General features: G+C 45.8%; 2 protein-coding genes across 5 annotated transcripts; one reads left to right on the top strand and one right to left on the bottom strand.

Moving 5' to 3' along the window:
* Nucleotides 1-9: 9 nt before the first annotated feature.
* LOC111064730 lies at nt 10-2,534 on the bottom strand. The gene is made up of 2 exons (XM_022352494.2): nt 2,181-2,534; nt 10-2,121 (listed from the first exon to the last, which is right to left on the bottom strand). The coding sequence occupies exon 2, from the start codon at nt 2,111-2,113 to the stop codon at nt 680-682; it is 1,434 nt and encodes a 477-aa protein (XP_022208186.2). The 5' UTR covers nt 2,114-2,121; nt 2,181-2,534; the 3' UTR covers nt 10-679.
* Nucleotides 2,535-3,732: 1,198 nt separating this feature from the next.
* On the top strand, nt 3,733-18,212 carry LOC111082889 (A-kinase anchor protein 200). Of its 4 annotated transcripts, XM_041592310.1 has the most exons (6): nt 8,248-8,523; nt 14,426-14,653; nt 14,728-15,168; nt 15,242-16,500; nt 16,545-16,965; nt 18,069-18,212. In XM_041592310.1, exons 2-6 carry the CDS (start codon nt 14,465-14,467, stop codon nt 18,144-18,146), a joined length of 2,388 nt encoding a protein of 795 aa, XP_041448244.1. In that variant the 5' UTR covers nt 8,248-8,523; nt 14,426-14,464; the 3' UTR covers nt 18,147-18,212. The 4 variants fall into 4 exon arrangements, with proteins under 4 accessions (XP_041448243.1, XP_022234814.2, XP_022234818.2 ...); XM_041592309.1 differs by lacking the exons at nt 8,248-8,523; nt 18,069-18,212 and adding an exon at nt 3,733-3,861 and having other exon boundaries at nt 15,242-15,799; nt 16,073-16,694; XM_022379126.2 differs by lacking the exons at nt 8,248-8,523; nt 16,545-16,965 and adding an exon at nt 3,735-3,861 and having other exon boundaries at nt 15,242-15,799.
* Nucleotides 18,213-18,306: the final 94 nt, after the last annotated feature.

Here is an 18,306-nt window from a genome sequence, read left to right as displayed (position 1 = left end):
CAAAACAAGTTACAAGGTCCTTTCGTTTTATTGCACAAATTCGTCTTAGACACTAACAATAATAATATTTAATGTTTGGATGTATGTTGTATGCAACTGCAAAAAACCTTATGTGTGTGTGTGTGTGTATGTGTACCTAACAACTTGGATAACAATTTAGCGATATATAAAAAAAACTAGAAACTCACAGCTGACAATGCAATGCGGCGATGCTTTCTGTTTGTTTTTTTTCTTTGGCAACAAAAAAGAAAACTACAAAAGCGTTTCCCCCCATTCCACAACAATTCTTTCATGTGCTTAAAAACTACAAACCTTACACATGTACAATATACAATATAGTACATATAAATTAAGTTTTAAAAGCCTTTCTGTCATGTTTTGTCTACGATTAATTTGCATAAAATATCGAAATGACTAGCTCTAAACAGCCCGTTATGCCTAAATACCACTATATAAATACATAATAAGTACGTATGCAAGTCATGTGTGTGACGTGACTGAAACAACCTGCTGGTTTACCATTTGTGTCAAAGTACATTAAATATAAAGAGAGTGGGGACACCACACCCCTTACCCTGTATTTAATATACCTTGGGGTAGTGCTTTGCCCCCCTTTTGGCTTGGCGCTGATAAAATTCGTTGTGCCCGTGCCTGCCGCTGCTGCTGCTGCTGCGGCAGTTCATTCGCTGATCGAGTAGGCTTTCCGGATGCATTTGCTGTGCCGCGTTATCCTCAACTCCTCGGCCTCGTGCGGCGGATGATGGCGCAGCTCCGGCAACTCTGTCGATGACTTGTTCAGTGCGTAGGTGCGAATAAAGTCAATGGTGGAATAGCCCTGCGTTGTGGATGACTCTACTGCTGCTTTGGATGCTGGCTTGCACGGCGCTGTGTCTACCATGTCCGCCGTCGCCACTGCACTGGACACACTGTTCAGGCTATGGGACTGGGGCGGTGGCATGACCACATCCAGCAGGGAGCTCGCCTCCGGTGTAACGGGCGCTGTTTTGGCCTGTGCCAAAGATTCGGCGGTGGTAACAGTGACCAAGGAGAGACCGCTGCCAAAGCCATTATACAACCGGGGTGAGCACTGGCTGACGGGGCTGCGCGGCTGATCCAGATCAAGGACTATATAGTTTACGCCACTGAAGTTGCCCGCCAGACTGGTGGGCGTGGCAGGCTCGGAGGACTCGCGACTAACCTCGCGTGGTGGCAGCGGCGGCAATAGCGGCAGTTCCAAGCGGTTCACATTCTCATAGCAGCGCTCCGTGATTAGGTCGAAGACGGGCGTCTCCACATTGGCATACATGTGCAAGCCCTCAATGGGAGTGGCGGGAGCTGGTGGTGGTGCCGTCTCCAGCGGTGGCATATCCAGCGTGCGGCGACGCATGCTCAGCCTGCTGGGCGGCGTGTCCTTGCTGGCGGGCATGCCCCCCGTGGAGGCTCCTCCATCTTTGCAGCAATCTGGTATAGCCCTCAGCGGCTGGTCGAGATAAACATTGGTCTGGGCATTGGCGTACGTCGTAAAGGGCAACACGGGCGAGTGGAGACTTTGCGAATCCTCAAGCTGGGCTGTGGTCTCAGTCGGCATCTGCATTGGCATCTGAAAGGAGGCATTGGCATTGGCGGATTCTGGCAGAGAGCTACCTAGGTTCCGAGCGATTATTGGTGCTGGCTCCAAGTAGTTGTTGCTGTGTGGATTCGCGTCCGTGCGCCCCATCAGCACGGACACGGAGTGCGCCGAGTTGATTCTCTCACGTTCGCCTTGGGCAAAGGCGTCCGTGTTGACCGCATTGATGTAGCGCTGGAACATCGGATAAAGCTGTTCGGCATTGTGCACTCGAAACGTGTAAATGCCGGGCCCGGACATGCAGCGTCGCCCCGCCTCGAACGAGAAGAGGTCCGCATTGAGGCCGTAGCGACGTAGATGCTGCAGGGCCCACACAATCGGTTCGCAACCGGGCGTAAGGAAGATCAATTCACGCGGCGTCAGTTCCAGGTAGCCGCTGCGAATGATGGGCGTCCCAGGACTGGGCTGCAGGTGCGCCACTCGCACCCGAAAGACGTTGTCGTGGCGCAGCTCATTCAGCTTGTTGGTGCTGGTGATGCAGCCCATGGCGATTCCTAAGCGAAACATGATGGATGAGTGTGGACTCTATTTAGTGGGGATATGTGATAAATACCGGGATGGGTTGATCCGCCTGGTTACGGCTCCAGGTCCGGGTCTTATCTCCGCAGGCATCAGAGCCTACGCAACTAGATAACACTTCTTGGGGACGGACCCACACACCCACCCGCCACACCACTCACGGCCCACTTGCTGCTGGCCAGCTTTTGGGGCTTTTTATAGTTGCTTGGCTTTTCTGCAGAACGCACACCAGCTGAATCCTCGGCCTATTACGTGTTATGCCATAGGTCTATTGTTGTTATTTGTGGACTGATTTGTGGGAAGAATTATAAAACTTTGCTTTTGCGACTTTTCCCATGCTCTGTTTAATGGCGCAATTGTGAGCAGCAGCGCAACTCTCTGTAAGCAGCACTAACGCGAGCAAGAAACACCCTCTCAGTAGCGGTACTCTGTAAAATATGTAAAGATATATGTATTTCCATTAATGCTCGTTCTATGCTTTTGTTTGTAATAAATAATTAAGTACTAATTGGGTTTCAGATCAGCTTTGAAAACAGAACTTTAATAATAATTCAAGGAAATAAATATGTTGTTGATTGTAGCAAATGTGGCGTTACCGTGTAGTTACAATGTAAAATTTTACATATTTACTGACCTTTTTATTTAAAGCTTATTTAAAAAAAAAAATCTAACAAAAGAGCATCCTTAAAATTATTTTATTATTTATTTTTTGTATTTTTTTTTTAAAGATATTAACGAGATTTTGCAGCTTACGGGTACCAGTACCTATTTTTTTCTCGGTTTCTGAGGTTTCTGAGGTCACTCGAAAAAACAAATTAAGTGAAATATTTATTTTTCCAAATATTAAGACAAATTTCAAATTGACCGCCAAACTCAATTTAGCGCACGAAAAATACTGACATTTTTCGCTCTCAATTCGTGGAGAGTTCTCAAAATTTCCCGTATGTTTATGGACTTGAGATATTGTTTGAATTTTCAGGCTCCAATTAATGCAAAAACTACTCAGTGTCTGTTCTAAAGATATTAACGAGATTTTGCAGCTTACGGGTACCAGTAATAGGTATCAGAACCGGGATGAAATGTATATATAAAACACAAAGCATATGCATTAATAGGTAAAAAAAACATCTAAATCTAAGGAAAATGCAATTTTAATGTTTCAAAGCAGCTTGGAACAACATCAATTAATAGAAATATGGTATACAAAAAACCATACGCATAGAATAAACTGGTTGACCAGCAACAATGACGTCACATTTCGTACACACTTACGTTTTATGATTTGGCCGTTTTTGTTTGAACCTTTTTATGTAAACAATCCAATGAAAGAGAGTTCTGAAAACTGGCGAATCCTGAACAAAATTTATTGAGGAATTGGATAAAATTATTTGCTTAGGGCTGAGAGGGCCAACTAGCTAGTAATATTGAACTGAATATCAAAATTATGGAAATCGAAATTAATGTTAAAACATTTTTGGTATTTAAATGGTATTTCTCGAAACTGAAATGGTATTTAATGGTATTTATTTTTTGGCCGGATGGTATTTTTATCGTTATCGGCGCGGTCACACTGCCTGTAAGCGGACATTTTTTATTTGTGGAGCGCGCAACAAGAAAAGAACGAGAAACCGAAACGGGAAGAAAGTAAAGAGTTTACATTATTCGCAGAGCAACGAAAGAACAAAGTGCGTGTGTTAGCTAGACTATTGAGCCAGGTAAATTTCAATTTCAGTAATCATTTCATTAAACAAGCAAACAATTTTTAAAAAGCCAAGCCATGCAGTCTGCCTGTATGTGTATGTGTGTGCGTGTGTAAGTGGTACTTTTAAAATTCTCTATACCCGCTTTTGTGCTCCGCGTCTGTGTACAGGACAAAGTTGTGTGTCCACATAAATAAATGTTTAAATTATATTAAATGTTAAGTGCCAAGTGCGATTTAATTCATGTTTCTCGCAATATTGGCACAAGTGTCGTCCCGTCTCGAGACACACACAGACAGTGGCGACGCCGCAGACGCCGACGCACACCCATACACACAAAGCCAGGAAAAAAGGACGCCATGCGCGAGTGGGCTCAAGAAATGCATTAAATTAGAGATATTTTGCCGTAAATTTGTTTAAATTTAGCTCCACAAACAGACAAAAGCCGGTCTTCCTTTGTTACTATGACACCTACCCCACCCTGGACGCCCTTTAAATTTCGCCACTTTTGAGCAGCGTTTTTCACAATTTTTTGGGTGTGCCGCCTTCGAAGCGTCGGCGTTGCCACCACGTCGGCGTCTCTAGCAGACAACAGGCCAACATGCCGGTGGGGCTTGTATCCGTTTTTGCTCTCTCTCTTTCTCTCGCTAGCTCGCTCTCTCTCACTCTCTCTTTCCTGACTCCACTCGCTCTCTGTTGCCTGTTTTTGCGCTCTATGCCGCTTATCAACATTCTTCCTTTGCGTGCTTCATTTTTCCTTTGTGCTGTACGTGCATGTGTATGTATGTATGTATCTCCCTGTTGCCTTGACTTGACTTCTTTTTCATTGTCGTTGTCTTGCCTTGCCCGAAGTTGTTGTGTGTGTGGGGGAAGGGGGAATCGTGTTCTTTGTTTGCACTGCACGCCTGATTACACTTGCTAACATGTTTTTCGGACACGGCTGCCGCCACATCCTTGTGCAAGGTGCAGTCGACTGAAATTTGTTGTCCAGTGTTGACTGTTATTTGACGGAAGTCGATCTTCCCCTGCACAGCAGCTCCTGCCCCCCCGACCCTCGTTGCGTCTCGGTTTAGTTTTACACGCTCCGAGATTATCGATACACCGCCACCGCCGCCGCCGCCCCAATCGTCGTCGCTGGCGTCGCCGACTTGAGGATCGTCTTTTTATTTATTCTACAGTTTTGTTACGAAAAAATTGCGTCGCATTTTTGCAGCGCCAGCAGTCGTCACTCATCAGACGGCTGCCAGCCACCGCCCTGGCGTCGTCGCCTACATGCCCTGCACGCGTATGGGTATGCTCCACCCCGCCCCACCGCTCAAATGCACTTTTGTTGGTGAGAGTGCAATTGTGTGTGCGTGTCGGTCCTTCACTGTCGTCGTCGTCGTCGTCGTTGTCCACAGAGGGAGTGGGTGTATCGAAGAAGACGAAGAAGAGCCTTGATTGTCATTGCAGTTGTTGGGATGTATTTTTATACCCTGGCAGAGGAGGCTCATTATAATTAGGCACAGCACAGGAGTTTGGCATGCCAGAGAGGACTGAAGACCCTTTATAGTACGAGTATAAATTAAGCCGATATTCAGTTTTCAATAAATTTAAATGCGCGTTATAAACACCAGGATCTGATCGCACGGATCTACAAGTGCACCTGAATCCAACCTTTCTTTGTAATCATAGTCTAAACTCGTAAAACTTTCATCGGAACGTTCTCAAGTGCTCTATTATAGATCCTACTCGTACGTAATATGAAATGTATTTATTTTGGATAAAGTTTCAGAGTTTCAGGTAACATTCTTCATTCGAATCGGTCTAGGTTTTGTCTGTGGAGGGGATCCAATGCGACGCGTCGTGCGGTTTCGTTGAAGTCGTTTTAAATTACATATTTGCTTGCCCCTCTAACAACTGGGAGAATGATTGAATTGTTGGTGAATTTGTTAACGTTTGCTCAAACTCGAATAAACATTCAGAGCAGCAGTGCGGTAGGGGGAAATGGCAGATAGGGGATAGGGGAGTGGCAGCAAATAAACCGTTCCGTGAATTGTGGGTCGTCATCAAGTGCGAATTGTGGTTAAAGTAGACCGAACGCAGAATTGGCCTGGCCGTCTAATCTCTCAGTGCAGGTTCCTTCTGGCTACAAAAGCTTAACAAACGCCCCACGCATGTATCATAGATAGGAAGACATAAACAGCAATTAAGAATTCGAATAACGACTTAAAGATACCCAAGTAGCAAGTACTTTAAGTAGATAATATTACCTAAAATATTACATAATTGATCTGCGTTGTCCCCAATATATGTTTCCGCTACTATTTAGTAGGCCCTAACACTGAGTCAGAATTGCTAGAGTTTAAAAACGCCTTTCTCTGATGAATATACCCTTTGTACAGCACGAGTGCGGGGTGTGAAAATTGCGGGCGGCATTGATAAGCAACAGCAGTGCTGCGCTGCAGCAGCGACGGGAGCAGTGACAGACAACAGCAGCAGCAGAACAGCAAGGCGTAAACAGAAATTGAAATTGAAACGAAACAAAACAGAAAACCACAAAAATGAAATTCTACGCCAAAAGCTTAAATTTAAATGGGGTACCGAATGGGGAATGGAGAGTGTAAGGGGGGAAGAGAGCAGCAGCCAGCAGCAGCAGTAGCAGCGGCAAATCGGATCGCATCGGATCCCAGGGCCGCTTATCTGCTCCTCCATCGCTTTTGTTTATTCTTGTTGCTGGTTTTCTGCTGCTTTTGCGATTGATTTTCGTTTGGATTACAAATATTTTTCTATTTCTGTTGATTTGGCATTAAAACAATTCAGATTTAAGTTTTAGCTTCTCATTCGCGGCCACGCCAAATGCCTCATAAAAAAATATGCAGAACGGCAATTATGTATGTTTTGCTTTTATTTTTTTTTCGTATGAGGGGTATGGGCACATTCCTGGGGAATTACGAGTAAGTAGTTGGGCCGCCTCAAGTGGTGTATAGAAGAGGATCCAATTTTCAAATAAAGAAAAACGGAATGGAGAATGAAAATCCATCCAGTGCCGCCTACAGGCTACAGGCCGGCGATGGCCTCCGCAACATCTTTCACACAGATGTTTGCATATATTTAAACGAGAGAAATGTTGTACCCCTGTGTGTGGTTCTTCTTCTGGTTCCCCCCCTCCCATACCATACAGAAGAACTCTGTGGTCGTCGTATGTCGGTGACAAGAGACTTTTCAACACTTTGGCTTACTTCTCCTCTCTCTCTCAGCACAATTGAGCTTCGGACTTTGTGCTGCTTGCTCTCGCTCTCCCATCTGATGTAAATTTGCATATGTGAGTTGTGGAGTGTCGGTCTTTGAATACTTCTACTTCCTTTTGAAGAAAACTTGAATTGATCGTCTTGCTGATATGATAAATATCACTAACACTTCGGCTGTAGATCGTTTTGATATACCATTTATCTGCAATATGGAACATGTAACTGTTGTTCTTTCTGGAAGACATCCATCACACATGCATGGAAGTGTGTACTTCCACCTCCCACTCTCTCACTCATTGCGGGCAATGCCCAAGAAATAGCCAGTGATATCCTCAATTAGTGTGCCCCCACAATTGTTGCTGGAATCTTTATGTATAACACACAATTACTATCCCATCCGAAGCGATAATTAAATAACAATACCAGAAATCCGTTCAATGTTACACCATAAAAACCAGCAGCAGCAGCAGCAACATCAGGAGGAGGGGTAGTGGCACAGAATTTCGGTGATTCTTCACGCCTGCCTCCCCATACTCCCTTTCATTGTGCCAACAACAATAGCGCATGCATCCAAGCATGCATCTGTGTGTCTGTATGTATGTATGAAAGTGTATGCATATGGTTTATGCCCGCTTGGTGGCTGCTGCTGCTGTTATTCTGCCACAGCGGCCTGCGTCTGGAGTGGACTGAGCTGCATGAGCTGGCATGTGGGGTCATTGTGTATGAGAAGAGCGCAGGCATGAATGGCAGCAGCAGAAGCAGCAGCAACAGCAAAATAAAGCAATAAAGCATACGCATTGACGCCGCCAAGGCTCATTAGTTTGTTATTGACTAAGGCTGGGTCGCGGGGTAGCAAGAAGGAGAGAAGACCGACCTCCCTCTTCTTGCCTTTATCGGTTACTGATGATGATTATGATGATATGATGGTCAATGCATGTGTAAAATGTCTTTGCCCGCCCGCATTTTAGCTACTGCTACTTTCTGACGCTCTGTCGATGTCGATGACGGTGACTGCTCTGCCAGCGCTTCCGGCAAGCGTCGCCTCTGCCTGCGGCCAGCCACTGCTGCTGCTGCTGCCGCTGCTGCTGCCTCTGCTTCTGCTCTTTGTCTGCTTCTGTTGACTTCGCTGTCGAGTTTTGGTTGAGTGCAACAGAAGTTGCTCCCCATTGATCGAGCCAGTCGTCGTTTGTCGCTCGACTTAACGGTTCGCATTTGCTTGTAACGCGCTCTCCCGGAATAAAAAGAAAAAAAAAAACTCTGTGCTTCACTTCAGCCGCCATTAAAATTGTGCTCTCAAGAAGTTCCAGTTGATTAAAAAGCAAAAAGAATAAACGAAAGATTGAAGTGCGACAGCTAAACGGTTTAATTAAGAAAGCACTCTCACTAGATAAGTGCAGACACAGAAGCTAGATAGCCTTTCACTAGGAGACCACCCGCGGCTGGCTGAGTAAGTACCGGAAGCTGACGAAGAAGCATAGGTAGGGACAGCGGCATGGGCAGGGGCATAGCAGTTACCGCTAAACTATGAATTATGCATTAAAAAGACGTTTACAACAGACAAAGACGGACTCGCAGAGTTGCCCCTTGTGAATTTCTAATCAGAAAAGTGCGGGCGCGCGCGCGCCACTTGGGACAACTCACTCAATACTCAAAATCCTCCTACCCCATACTCCTCTACTCATTTTGTTTCGGAATGCTAATTCTAAGACCGACGAGGCGACTAATTGGCCCGTTCTGCTGTTGCTGCTGCTGACTTGCTGCCTTTCTTGTTGTTACTACTTTTTAATACACAACTTACAATTGTCGCACGCTTTGGAGTTTTAATTAACCGCAACGAGACGGAGAGAGAGAGAGAGAACGGGAATCTAGCAAAAGAAGTAAAAAAAAAAGAGTTTCAAGAGAGAGAGAAACAAGTAGAGAGGAGAGCCCCCGAACCGGTTTGCTGGACTTGCAGGCAGAGCAGCAGCACACCTTCTTGTTTTTCTGTTGTTGTTGTTGTTGCTGCTGATTTCTGATTTACTTTATGTTCGTTTATCCTTTCGTCTACAGTGGGGTTCGAATAAGCGTGGGCAGGGCGACAAATTTATTGGCACTTACTCTCTGTCCATCCCGCTCTCTTTCCCACTCTGCCATCTTCATGGTTCTCTTATTTGAAAAGGAAGCAGCGTACATAGACATAGCTTTGAATATTCAAATATTTATTGTAATTATTTTCATCGGCCGGCCCACAGTAGTTGAGTGTGGAGTGAAGTGCGCGCTTTTTTTTTATATACCCTACACCCTACACCCATTTGGTGCGTAGGGTATATTGGTTCCCAGTAATATTCACAATTCGAGAGATATTTGTATTCCTAGTTTACCTCTCACTTCAAAAGTGATGGTTTGTTGCCTTTTCAAATGTAAATCATTCAATTTCCATATTGTAAAAGTCTACGAAAAGCACGCCATAAGCGGTCGGGCGGGCGGGGGTATATGGGTATCGTGCAGTCGAAATACTGGGCTATAGCATTCCCACTTGATATTTGGTATTTCCTTGTTGTTCTTATAAGGGGGCCTGACGGGCATTACACATTGTTGAAATATTTTCAAGAATTTGATGAGTGCGCCGCTCGCTCGCGCTCCAATACAGCGTCAACAAATAGGCAACAATTCGTATGCCGTTTGCGAAAAAAAAAAAAAAGTAGAAGTTGTTGGCTTACACAAATACACGCGTGCAATATGAGAGACGTTCGCAACGAGCTCATAAAATTTGATGGTTCTTGCTGATGATTTTATGCGTTTTGGGTCTCTCATTATAGTTTGTATCTGCTGCTGTTGCTGTTGTATCTGTATCTGTATCTGTGCGATTGTCTGTTTTGATAGTTTTTGAATGGCATGGCCCTAGGGAAAGAAGATATTTTCAAGTGCGTCTAATTTTACGATCGATGGATGGATGCCCCCCCCGCTCCCATTCTGCCATGTATTGCCTTTCCCCGTCCCAATGGATACAACATGTGCGTGTGTATGCAGAGTGCCTGGCGGTAGAGTGAAGTACGTACATACACAAGAATATCTTGAAGATGGGACGATAAAAACCGGCTAGATAAGCCCGGTATCTAGCTGTCAGGCAGTGAAAACTTGACTAGAGCACGTCTACAATGTGGGGAAAGGTAATGTTTGCTTCACTCTGCCGAGTAGTAGCTGTGTGTTGTTGTCTGCACGAAAGATATACTACTATGTATCTTTAATACGCATGCATGTACTAAAATAAAACATGGGTTGGGTACAAGTCAAGACCGGAGACAAGTGTGGTGCACCCAGCCTAGATCACGTAGCACCCACTCTTAAGTCGAAATCCCTTTTTGTATTTTTTTGCTGTTCCGGGAGACTATTCTGAATCACTTGTGCATGGCTGATATGGGTCTTTCTTTGTTTCTTATGTGCGCCCGACCCTCACTCTTCCTCTTCCCATTCGATTTATCAATTTAGTAATCGTGTTGTTCCTGTACAACCCACCGTTTTCGTCGTTTCTTGCCCCCTCTGCTTCTACTTCCTCTCTATTACTATCACTTGCTGTGCTGTGCTGTGCGGTGCGGTGCGGTGCTTACTGCAGATAGATATCCGAGTAGCAGCAGCAGCAGCAAATCAAGTTCTTTCGGGGAATACTTTACCGTTATTTATTTTTAGCCATGTGGAATGTATCATATCATATCATACCCAAAAAAGGGAGTGAGGTTGTGGAGTGTAGAGTTTTAGTACCGTCAGAACATTCAAAATTGACCGGAAATGATAATTGAAAAAAATATTTTCTCTTTTCTTCTGGGTTCTCTTGTGACAACTTGGTGGGTGTGTGTGTACGTATGAGTGATGTGTATTGTACTTGTTACTAATTATGGAATGCATTCATTTTACGTATCATTTTCATTTTGCCACAACGCCGCTCAATTCCTCCTTCAGTACAGCACACACACACATGCAACAGCAACAACAATTATATCCGGTGGATTACTTGAGACATTGTTGAGGCTCCTCACTCAATGCTCTCTCTTATTCTCTGAGGCTTCATTCTCTGCTCTTTTTTTTTGTATTTTTCGCATGGATTTCGGTGTCTTCCGCTATGTGCAATTTGTGGGAGAATGAGTTGCGTGGGTGGCTGTCTCTTGATGACAATTAAAGTGGACTGCGACTGCACACACAAACACACCGACACACACACACATATAATTCTGTATGAAATGTAGTATATACAGATCATTCGACTGCAGTTGCAGCCAGCAGCAGCTGCTGCTTGCATGATTGTAGCTTAGGCGTGGCTTATCAGCAGCTTTCTTTCTTATTCTGATTGTTGTTATTGTTGCTGCTATTGTTGTAGATGTGTGTGTGCCTCTCCTACATATTCGTACTTGAGCCTCTGTCCGGAGACGACTGATTGAAGAAAACTTTCCACTCAATTGAAGAGAGGCCGTGGCAGAGGCAGAGGCAGAGACTGTGAGCTATTAACGATCTTTTTTGATTAGTTTATAAAAGTTCAATTGTGCGGCCCAGAGTGCGCATGCACTTAAATGGGGGGGCACTTTTCAATTTTAATTGTACAACAATGTGGCAGAGCCGCCTGTGCCCTGCCTGCCACTGATCTTGCAAATGGAATGCTCGCGCGCCTGCGCTTTGACATGCAGCCATGCAGCCCCAGAAGGCAGACAGAGAGACGTGAAATTAATGTTTGACCAGTTAAGAGGATGGGAGGCAGGCCCATCGGCCGGCCGGCTAGACAGCCAGTCCAGAGATACACAGTCACTCAGCCGGCACATTCCAGTACAATCAATTTAATTTACGGCGCATCTCTCTAACTGTACAACGAGGGAGAGTGCAAGAGAGAGAGAGAGCGAGAGAGGGAGTGCAAGAGTAAGAGTAGGAGTGAGTGATACACAACAGCTTGAAGTGTCAAAATTGATGGGCAGCGCAGAGAATTGAAACCCAGACTCGCACTCACACTTACAACTCACAACTCACATTCATGCAAGCAGCGGCGCTTTGTGTAGCTGCTGCTGTTGCTGTTGCTGCTGCTGCTTCATTGTTGATAAATGCGCTTTTATTTATAGACTGGCGGCTGCTTCTGCTTCTTCAGCTCTCTTCGTTCTTCTTTGTCAGAGGTGTGGCGGTGGAGGCTTACAAGCTGAGCTGAATGCGTGTGAAAGCATGTTGTGTCTCTGTATTGGTGTAAGAGTGAGTGCGGCATGTCAAAAGTCATGTCTAAATTGAATTAAACTAATAAAATAAAAAAAAGAAACAAGGCACAATGCTTCAAGGGAGAGCAGGGCGGCCCCTTTAGCAATGCTTCAAGGGAGAGCAGGGCGGCGGCCCCTTAAAAGAGAAGCATCGCAAGCGACGAGCTCACAGTTTATTTGATACCCTCTCTCATGGTAGCTTTACGACAAAGGATGAACAGCCTAGGGTTAATGCATAACTTTCCCCGTTCTGGCAACGCTTCTATCCGCATCCCAACATATTTTGGACCCCACTCAATTATTTTCACACGCCCCCGCATTTGTCGGACGCTTTTTCGCAGCGGCAGAGAAACGAAAGCAGCGGCAGAGAGCGGCAACTAAAAGCGTTGCCATGGCAACGTGCAATGACCAGCAGACCCGATCCCCGTTACGTTACGTTCCCTTAAAGCTTGCGCTGCTTGCAGGAAAACCAACAATGGCCACAACCCTCTGTCGCAGCTGCTGTTTCTGCCCTCTGCTCTGCTCTGTTCGATGTCCTTTTTTGCCTTGATGCGTCATGCGCTCAAGTTTACTTACGCTTTTATGCTATTACCTTACACATGGAACACACATACATATGTACGAGTATAGGTATAGTACCTGGCTGGCGGCAGAGAGGGGTTGTATTACGTTTTATGCCTGTGCCTGTGTCTGGTAGTTTCCCGGCATATTTTGGCAATTACTCATCAACGTTGTTGCTGTTGTTTGAATAGGCAAGGAATTAATTGTTCCTCTTTCTCCCGCTCTCTTTCGACGCCGAGCATCAAATTTTAACTGTCTACTGTTCTGTTTCTGTTCTGTTACTATCGCTGTCATCGAAATACGTAACTGAATTGCTGTTGTTGGGTTCACTGAACCTCCTCCTCCCCCTTCTCCCATGAAACTTGATGTCTTGTTACGTATTTTAATTTACACAAGTATGTGTTTGTGTGTGTGTTTGTGTATGACGAGTACTGCATTGGTTTTTGGTCTATGCTTTTGACTCATTTCCACTAGCTGTAGTTTAATGATGAGTGAGTGTGAGTCATTTATTAGTTCTCAGAGATTCTTTATTTGCATATGGCGCCCGTCGCACGTGCTCTTGCGGATATACGGAATGTACAGAGGAAGCTGCTGTTGATGGGCAAGAGGCGGCGATGGTCGGGGGCAACATCTGCTTTTGTCTGTGCTGTGAGCACTAACTCAATTTTCACTCTCCCTTCCTCACTCTCTCTCCCGCTCAATGTGTGCGTGTGTGGTTGGGTTGGGTGTAGGTGTAGGTGTGTGGCGAAATTGCCGCCATTTTTGTTGACTAACGGAACGACCAGCCCTACCTCCCGCCCGCCTGCCCTTTTCCCTTATTATCGTGTTTTACCTTACAACCCCTAAAAAATGCAAACTTTTTGTGTGTCTCTACTGTTCCCCCAGCACAGCACTCTCTTCTCTCCCTCGCAGTTCCTGTACTGCACTGAACTGACTTTAAAATTTCTTTTTTTGCTACGGTTTCGGTTTCATTCCCTTTTGGTTAACTTAAAATACCCTTCGACAGGGTAATTACATATTATTATGGAAATAGAGCTGGCTCGCTGAAAAACAAGGGTATATTACATTCGTTGCCACAACTTGAGCGCTAATATTTTGTGTGTAATTCGATTTTCTTCAAAAGTGACGCATTGCATGCCATCCCCTCCTCAGGGCCCGTAGTCGGGTCGGGTGCCGTTGTTTCATTTAAATTTGTCAGTATACGGATAACAAAAAAAAAAACACAACGTTCAAGTGGGTCGCGTCGGATGATTCATGGGACGGACGTCTGCGAATCGTTTACGATTACGCCAGTCCAGTTAGTTGCTGCTTTGCTTTTCCGTAATTGCATTATTGAATGGGCTTGACCGGATCCCAGATAAGCCCGAATAGCTCCACCCTGACCGGTCCTGTTAATGAGGTCATCGAATTGGGTGCGCAAAAAGAAAAGAAACGATCAATCGATCGACCGATCGATTGGTTAGCTGTGGTTCGACTACAATGTGTAAATGTCAGATGTATAAATAAATAAGAACAGAAGCAAATTTAAAAATAAATAATGAATACACGCGTATGTATTATAAACTAAACTTTTCGCCTCTACAGTTTACAGGAACGAACAGATAAAAGCGGAACAGCAGGAATATGGGTAAAGCTCAGAGCAAGCGTTCGATCGACATTACCACCGATCCCAAGAAGGTCGGCGAGGGGGATGCGGTGGCCGGGAAGGTAGAGAAGATCGAGGATCCCGACCAGAAGGCGGCAGCGCCGGCAGTGAATGGTGATGCGGCCACGCCCAAGGAGGCAGCTGGCGAGGAGGCAGCTGGCGGCGATGTAAGTGAATGAAATGATGATGATGCATCCCAATGCCAGTCACTAAACTAATTCCTTTATATATATATATCCAGAAAAAGGAGACTGAGGAGCACTCGGAGAACGATAAAGATCTGACCACCGAGAAGAATACAGCCGCAGCAGCAGGTGAGGGCGCCTCTGGAGAAGTGGGAGCAGCAGCAGCAGCCGAAACGCCGAAAAGCGATGCTGCCTCCCCAGAGGGCTCGTCCCCCAAGGAGGGAGCCGCTGGAGAGGATATCTCACCACTGGCCGACGAGAGCATCAAGTCCAAGTCCAAGAAGGATAAGGTCAAAAAGAAGTGGTCCTTCCGAAGCATCTCGTTTGGCAAGAAGGACAAACAAAAGCCAGCCAAGTCCGAGGAGCCCGTCTCCCCGACATCGGCCACAACATCACCGACCACGGCTGAGGCAGCTTCTCCTGCCGCCGCCGCTGAGCCAGCGGCCACAACAAACGGCGAAACCGAGCAGCCCGCAGCAGCAGCAGCAGAAGCAGAGGTAAGTGACCGGAATAATAATTCAGTTGGATGTGGGGGATGTGTCTAATCCTCTTTTGTATTATGATTATTAGAATGCTAGCGGTGCGCCTGCCACTGAGTCCACGTCCAAGGCTGAAGTAAAGCCCGCTGAGAACGGTTCGGCGAGCGAGCAGGAGAAACAGGTCAACGGAGAGGAGGAGAAGGCGTCGCCAGCCCCAGCAGCAACAGTCGTAGAAGCGGAAAAGCCCAAGACCGCCGAAGAACCAATCACTACTGCCACTGTCATTGCCGCCACCACCACCACCACCGAGACGAATGTTGTTGTCGCTGCCGCCACTACCACCGAAGAAGCCGTCAAAGAGAGCCTGCCAGAGCCCGTTGAGGTTGTGACCAATGGTCATGGTGCAGCAGCTGCCGGCGAGGCGCTGACCAATGGCGATAGCAATGGCCTGTCCGAATCATCACCCGTAGTTGAGGCAGTTGCAGAAGCAGCAGCCGAGATCATTCCAAGCAGCGTTGATGAGGAGCCACACCAGAATGGCACAAACGGTGTCTCTTCCGGCAGTGCCACGCCACCGCCCACACCCGTTGCCGTCACCGCCGCCGAGTCCTCTGAGGCCGAACAGATCAAGAACAAGTCGCAAATCGAGGTAAACCCCACCACCACCACCAACACAGACACCACCACTTTCAACTCCTCCAACGCACAACACAACAACAACAACAACACTGTAAATACAAGTACAACAATAACAACAACAACAACCGAAAACGATAACGAAACCGAAACCACAGAGAACCCCACCAAAACAACAACCACAACAGAAACAACCACTGAGACCGAGACTGTTGTAGCAGCCGCAGAGTTAGTTCAGACCCAAACAATCCTAACCACCAAAAACACTACCAACACGATCCTCCAGGCAGCAGCAGCAGCAGAAGCAGAAGCAGCAGCAGCAGATGAAGAAGCTCAAGTCGTTGAGGCAATCATTCAAGCGGTTAGTAGCGAGGTGGAGGCCGATGCCGATGCCGATTCCGAGGGATTCGTTGTTGTTGATCCCGAAACCGAAACTGAACCCAAAACTGAACCTGAAACCGAATCCGCATCCGCACTTGATGAGTCCCCCAGTGAAGCTGTTGTACCCGTTGTTTCTCCTGTGTCCAAAGGCGAACAGACCGAAATTCCAGTCGATACAGAGTCCGTTTCAGAGCCCAGCTCTGATCCTGTCGATGCCGATGCCGTTGTAGTTGTTGAGGCAAGGAACAGCAGTCCACCACCGTTGCCCAAGTCGCCGCCACCCTCCCGTGTCTCTGCCTTCATCCTAGCCGAGGATGCGAGTGAAGAGCCAGAGCCAGAGCAGACACAGGAACAGGAACAGGCACTTGCCCCTCACCAACAACTGAGACAGAACGCTCGGAAATTGAGAAGCAGGCCATCAGCATTGTGGATGAAATAACCGAACATGCAGCCGAGATTGTGACCGAAGACCGCAAAGTGCTTCTCGACATAGTGGAGGAGCTGGAGCCCGTGCTGGTCGTCGGAGAAACTAATGAAGTCGTATCTTCCACGTCTACGGATCTTGATGAAGAGCCAGCTAAGCCAACACCAGCGGATGTTGATGATGAGGATTTGGATGGGGATGATAAAGAGCTAAGAGCGCCAGAACAGGAGCAAATCGTAGAATCGCAAAGCGATAACGACAGCACTGTCGATAACATCATCAGCGAACAGGCTGATACGCTCATCACTAAAATTGGGGAACTGCCACAGGTGGATGTCCGAGTGAACGAAGCAGAGGAAGAGAGCAACAACAAGGTGAATAGCAATCGTCCATCGTGAGCCATTTGCATCTCTATGGTTGGAGCCACTCAGCCACTCTCACTCAGTCGCGCGCTCTCTCCACGTTCTCCCCCTTTTGCTTTCTGTCTCTCTCTTCTGTGTGTCCTAATCCCATTTGCATTCCTACATAAATCAGTTGTTTGTTGTTGTGAGTGGTATTCGAGTAAATGTTGCTGATTTGACAAGCATAATGTTCAGCATAAATTAAATATATAAATCTAACGTGATATCATTATGGTTTTGTTTTTTCAAAATTTGATTGCAAGCAATTCAGCAACATTTGCAGAGGAATACCACAGTTTATATTGCGCGCGCGCTTGTTGCCGTAGTTAAATATGTAGTTCATTTAGTGTTGACATTGATTTTGATGATGGTTAACAATCCATATTGCATGAATCTTTGGTGATGTAACACCCCCTACGGAATGATGTACTACTAAATCGGGGGGGGATAACCAAAACAGAGTGTTAAGTGTATTTGGGTGGGGGACTGCTGCATTTTGGCATTAACAAATAAAAAAAAGAAATCCCATCCAAGCACATATGAAAACTGCATACATACATCCTAATCCTGTTACAAGCAAACACCTACACAAACACACACCAGTGACAATTCCCCCCCACTCCCCCATATACAATAACTCTCTGTTCTAATACCCCCCCCCACACACAACACCACACCCTCATCTGTTTGGCTGCCGCGTTACTCCTGCGCTCTCTCTGTCTCTGTCTCTCACTCACACTAAACACACACCAGACCATACACACACACACACACAAACTGTACCTACACATCTATAATTGTTGTACACCCCCAAAAAAAATCGCTTACATTAATTAATAATGATTCATTTTTTTTTTGGTAACATTTTGTTTTGTTGTTGCGTTGGCTGTAGGCGAAGGGGGGCAATCCTCTTTGCCTCGTCTTCCCTACTCTATCACCTTAATTATTGTTGTTGTTGTGCTTTAAGTTTTTTCCCTACTCTGTTTGCATAAAAAAACATACACATACACACGAAAAGTACGTCCCATTTGTATATGAATATTACTAATTCAGATATTTCTATATATATTTGCCAGGATATCGCTAAGGATCTGAAGGAGAAGAACGCCGCGGCAGACCAGACAACACAGGAACTGCCCGTTACATGCGAATAATCCTACTCATAATTATTATATATAATATTACATATTATTAAAACAGAAAACCAACAAAAAAAAAAACAAAACAAAACAAAAACAAATAAGAAAGCAACAACAAAACGATACAAGAAACAAAAGAACGCAACGTAAAAAACAATTACAAGATAAACGAGAG

The sequence above is a fragment of the Drosophila obscura genome, unplaced genomic scaffold (genome assembly GCF_018151105.1).
Source record: "Drosophila obscura isolate BZ-5 IFL unplaced genomic scaffold, ASM1815110v1 contig_179, whole genome shotgun sequence".
Classification (NCBI taxonomy): domain Eukaryota; kingdom Metazoa; phylum Arthropoda; class Insecta; order Diptera; family Drosophilidae; genus Drosophila; species Drosophila obscura.
The sequence above is the reverse complement of the archived record's forward strand: the minus strand, read 5'-3'. Positions and strand labels throughout refer to the sequence as shown.

What these genes read in the sequence shown, in the direction of transcription:
- LOC111064730 (XM_022352494.2), bottom strand. Translation starts at nt 2,113, where the DNA reads ATGGGCTGCATCACCAGCACCAACAAGCTGAATGAGCTGCGCCACGAC.
- LOC111082889 (XM_041592310.1), top strand. Translation starts at nt 14,465, where the DNA reads ATGGGTAAAGCTCAGAGCAAGCGTTCGATCGACATTACCACCGATCCC. An exon ending in GATGCGAGTGAAGAGCCAGA is followed by an intron (nt 16,501 to 16,544) that starts GCCAGAGCAGAC and finishes TTGCCCCTCACC; the next exon opens with AACAACTGAGACAGAACGCT. An exon ending in AGGAAGAGAGCAACAACAAG is followed by an intron (nt 16,966 to 18,068) that starts GTGAATAGCAAT and finishes TATATTTGCCAG; the next exon opens with GATATCGCTAAGGATCTGAA.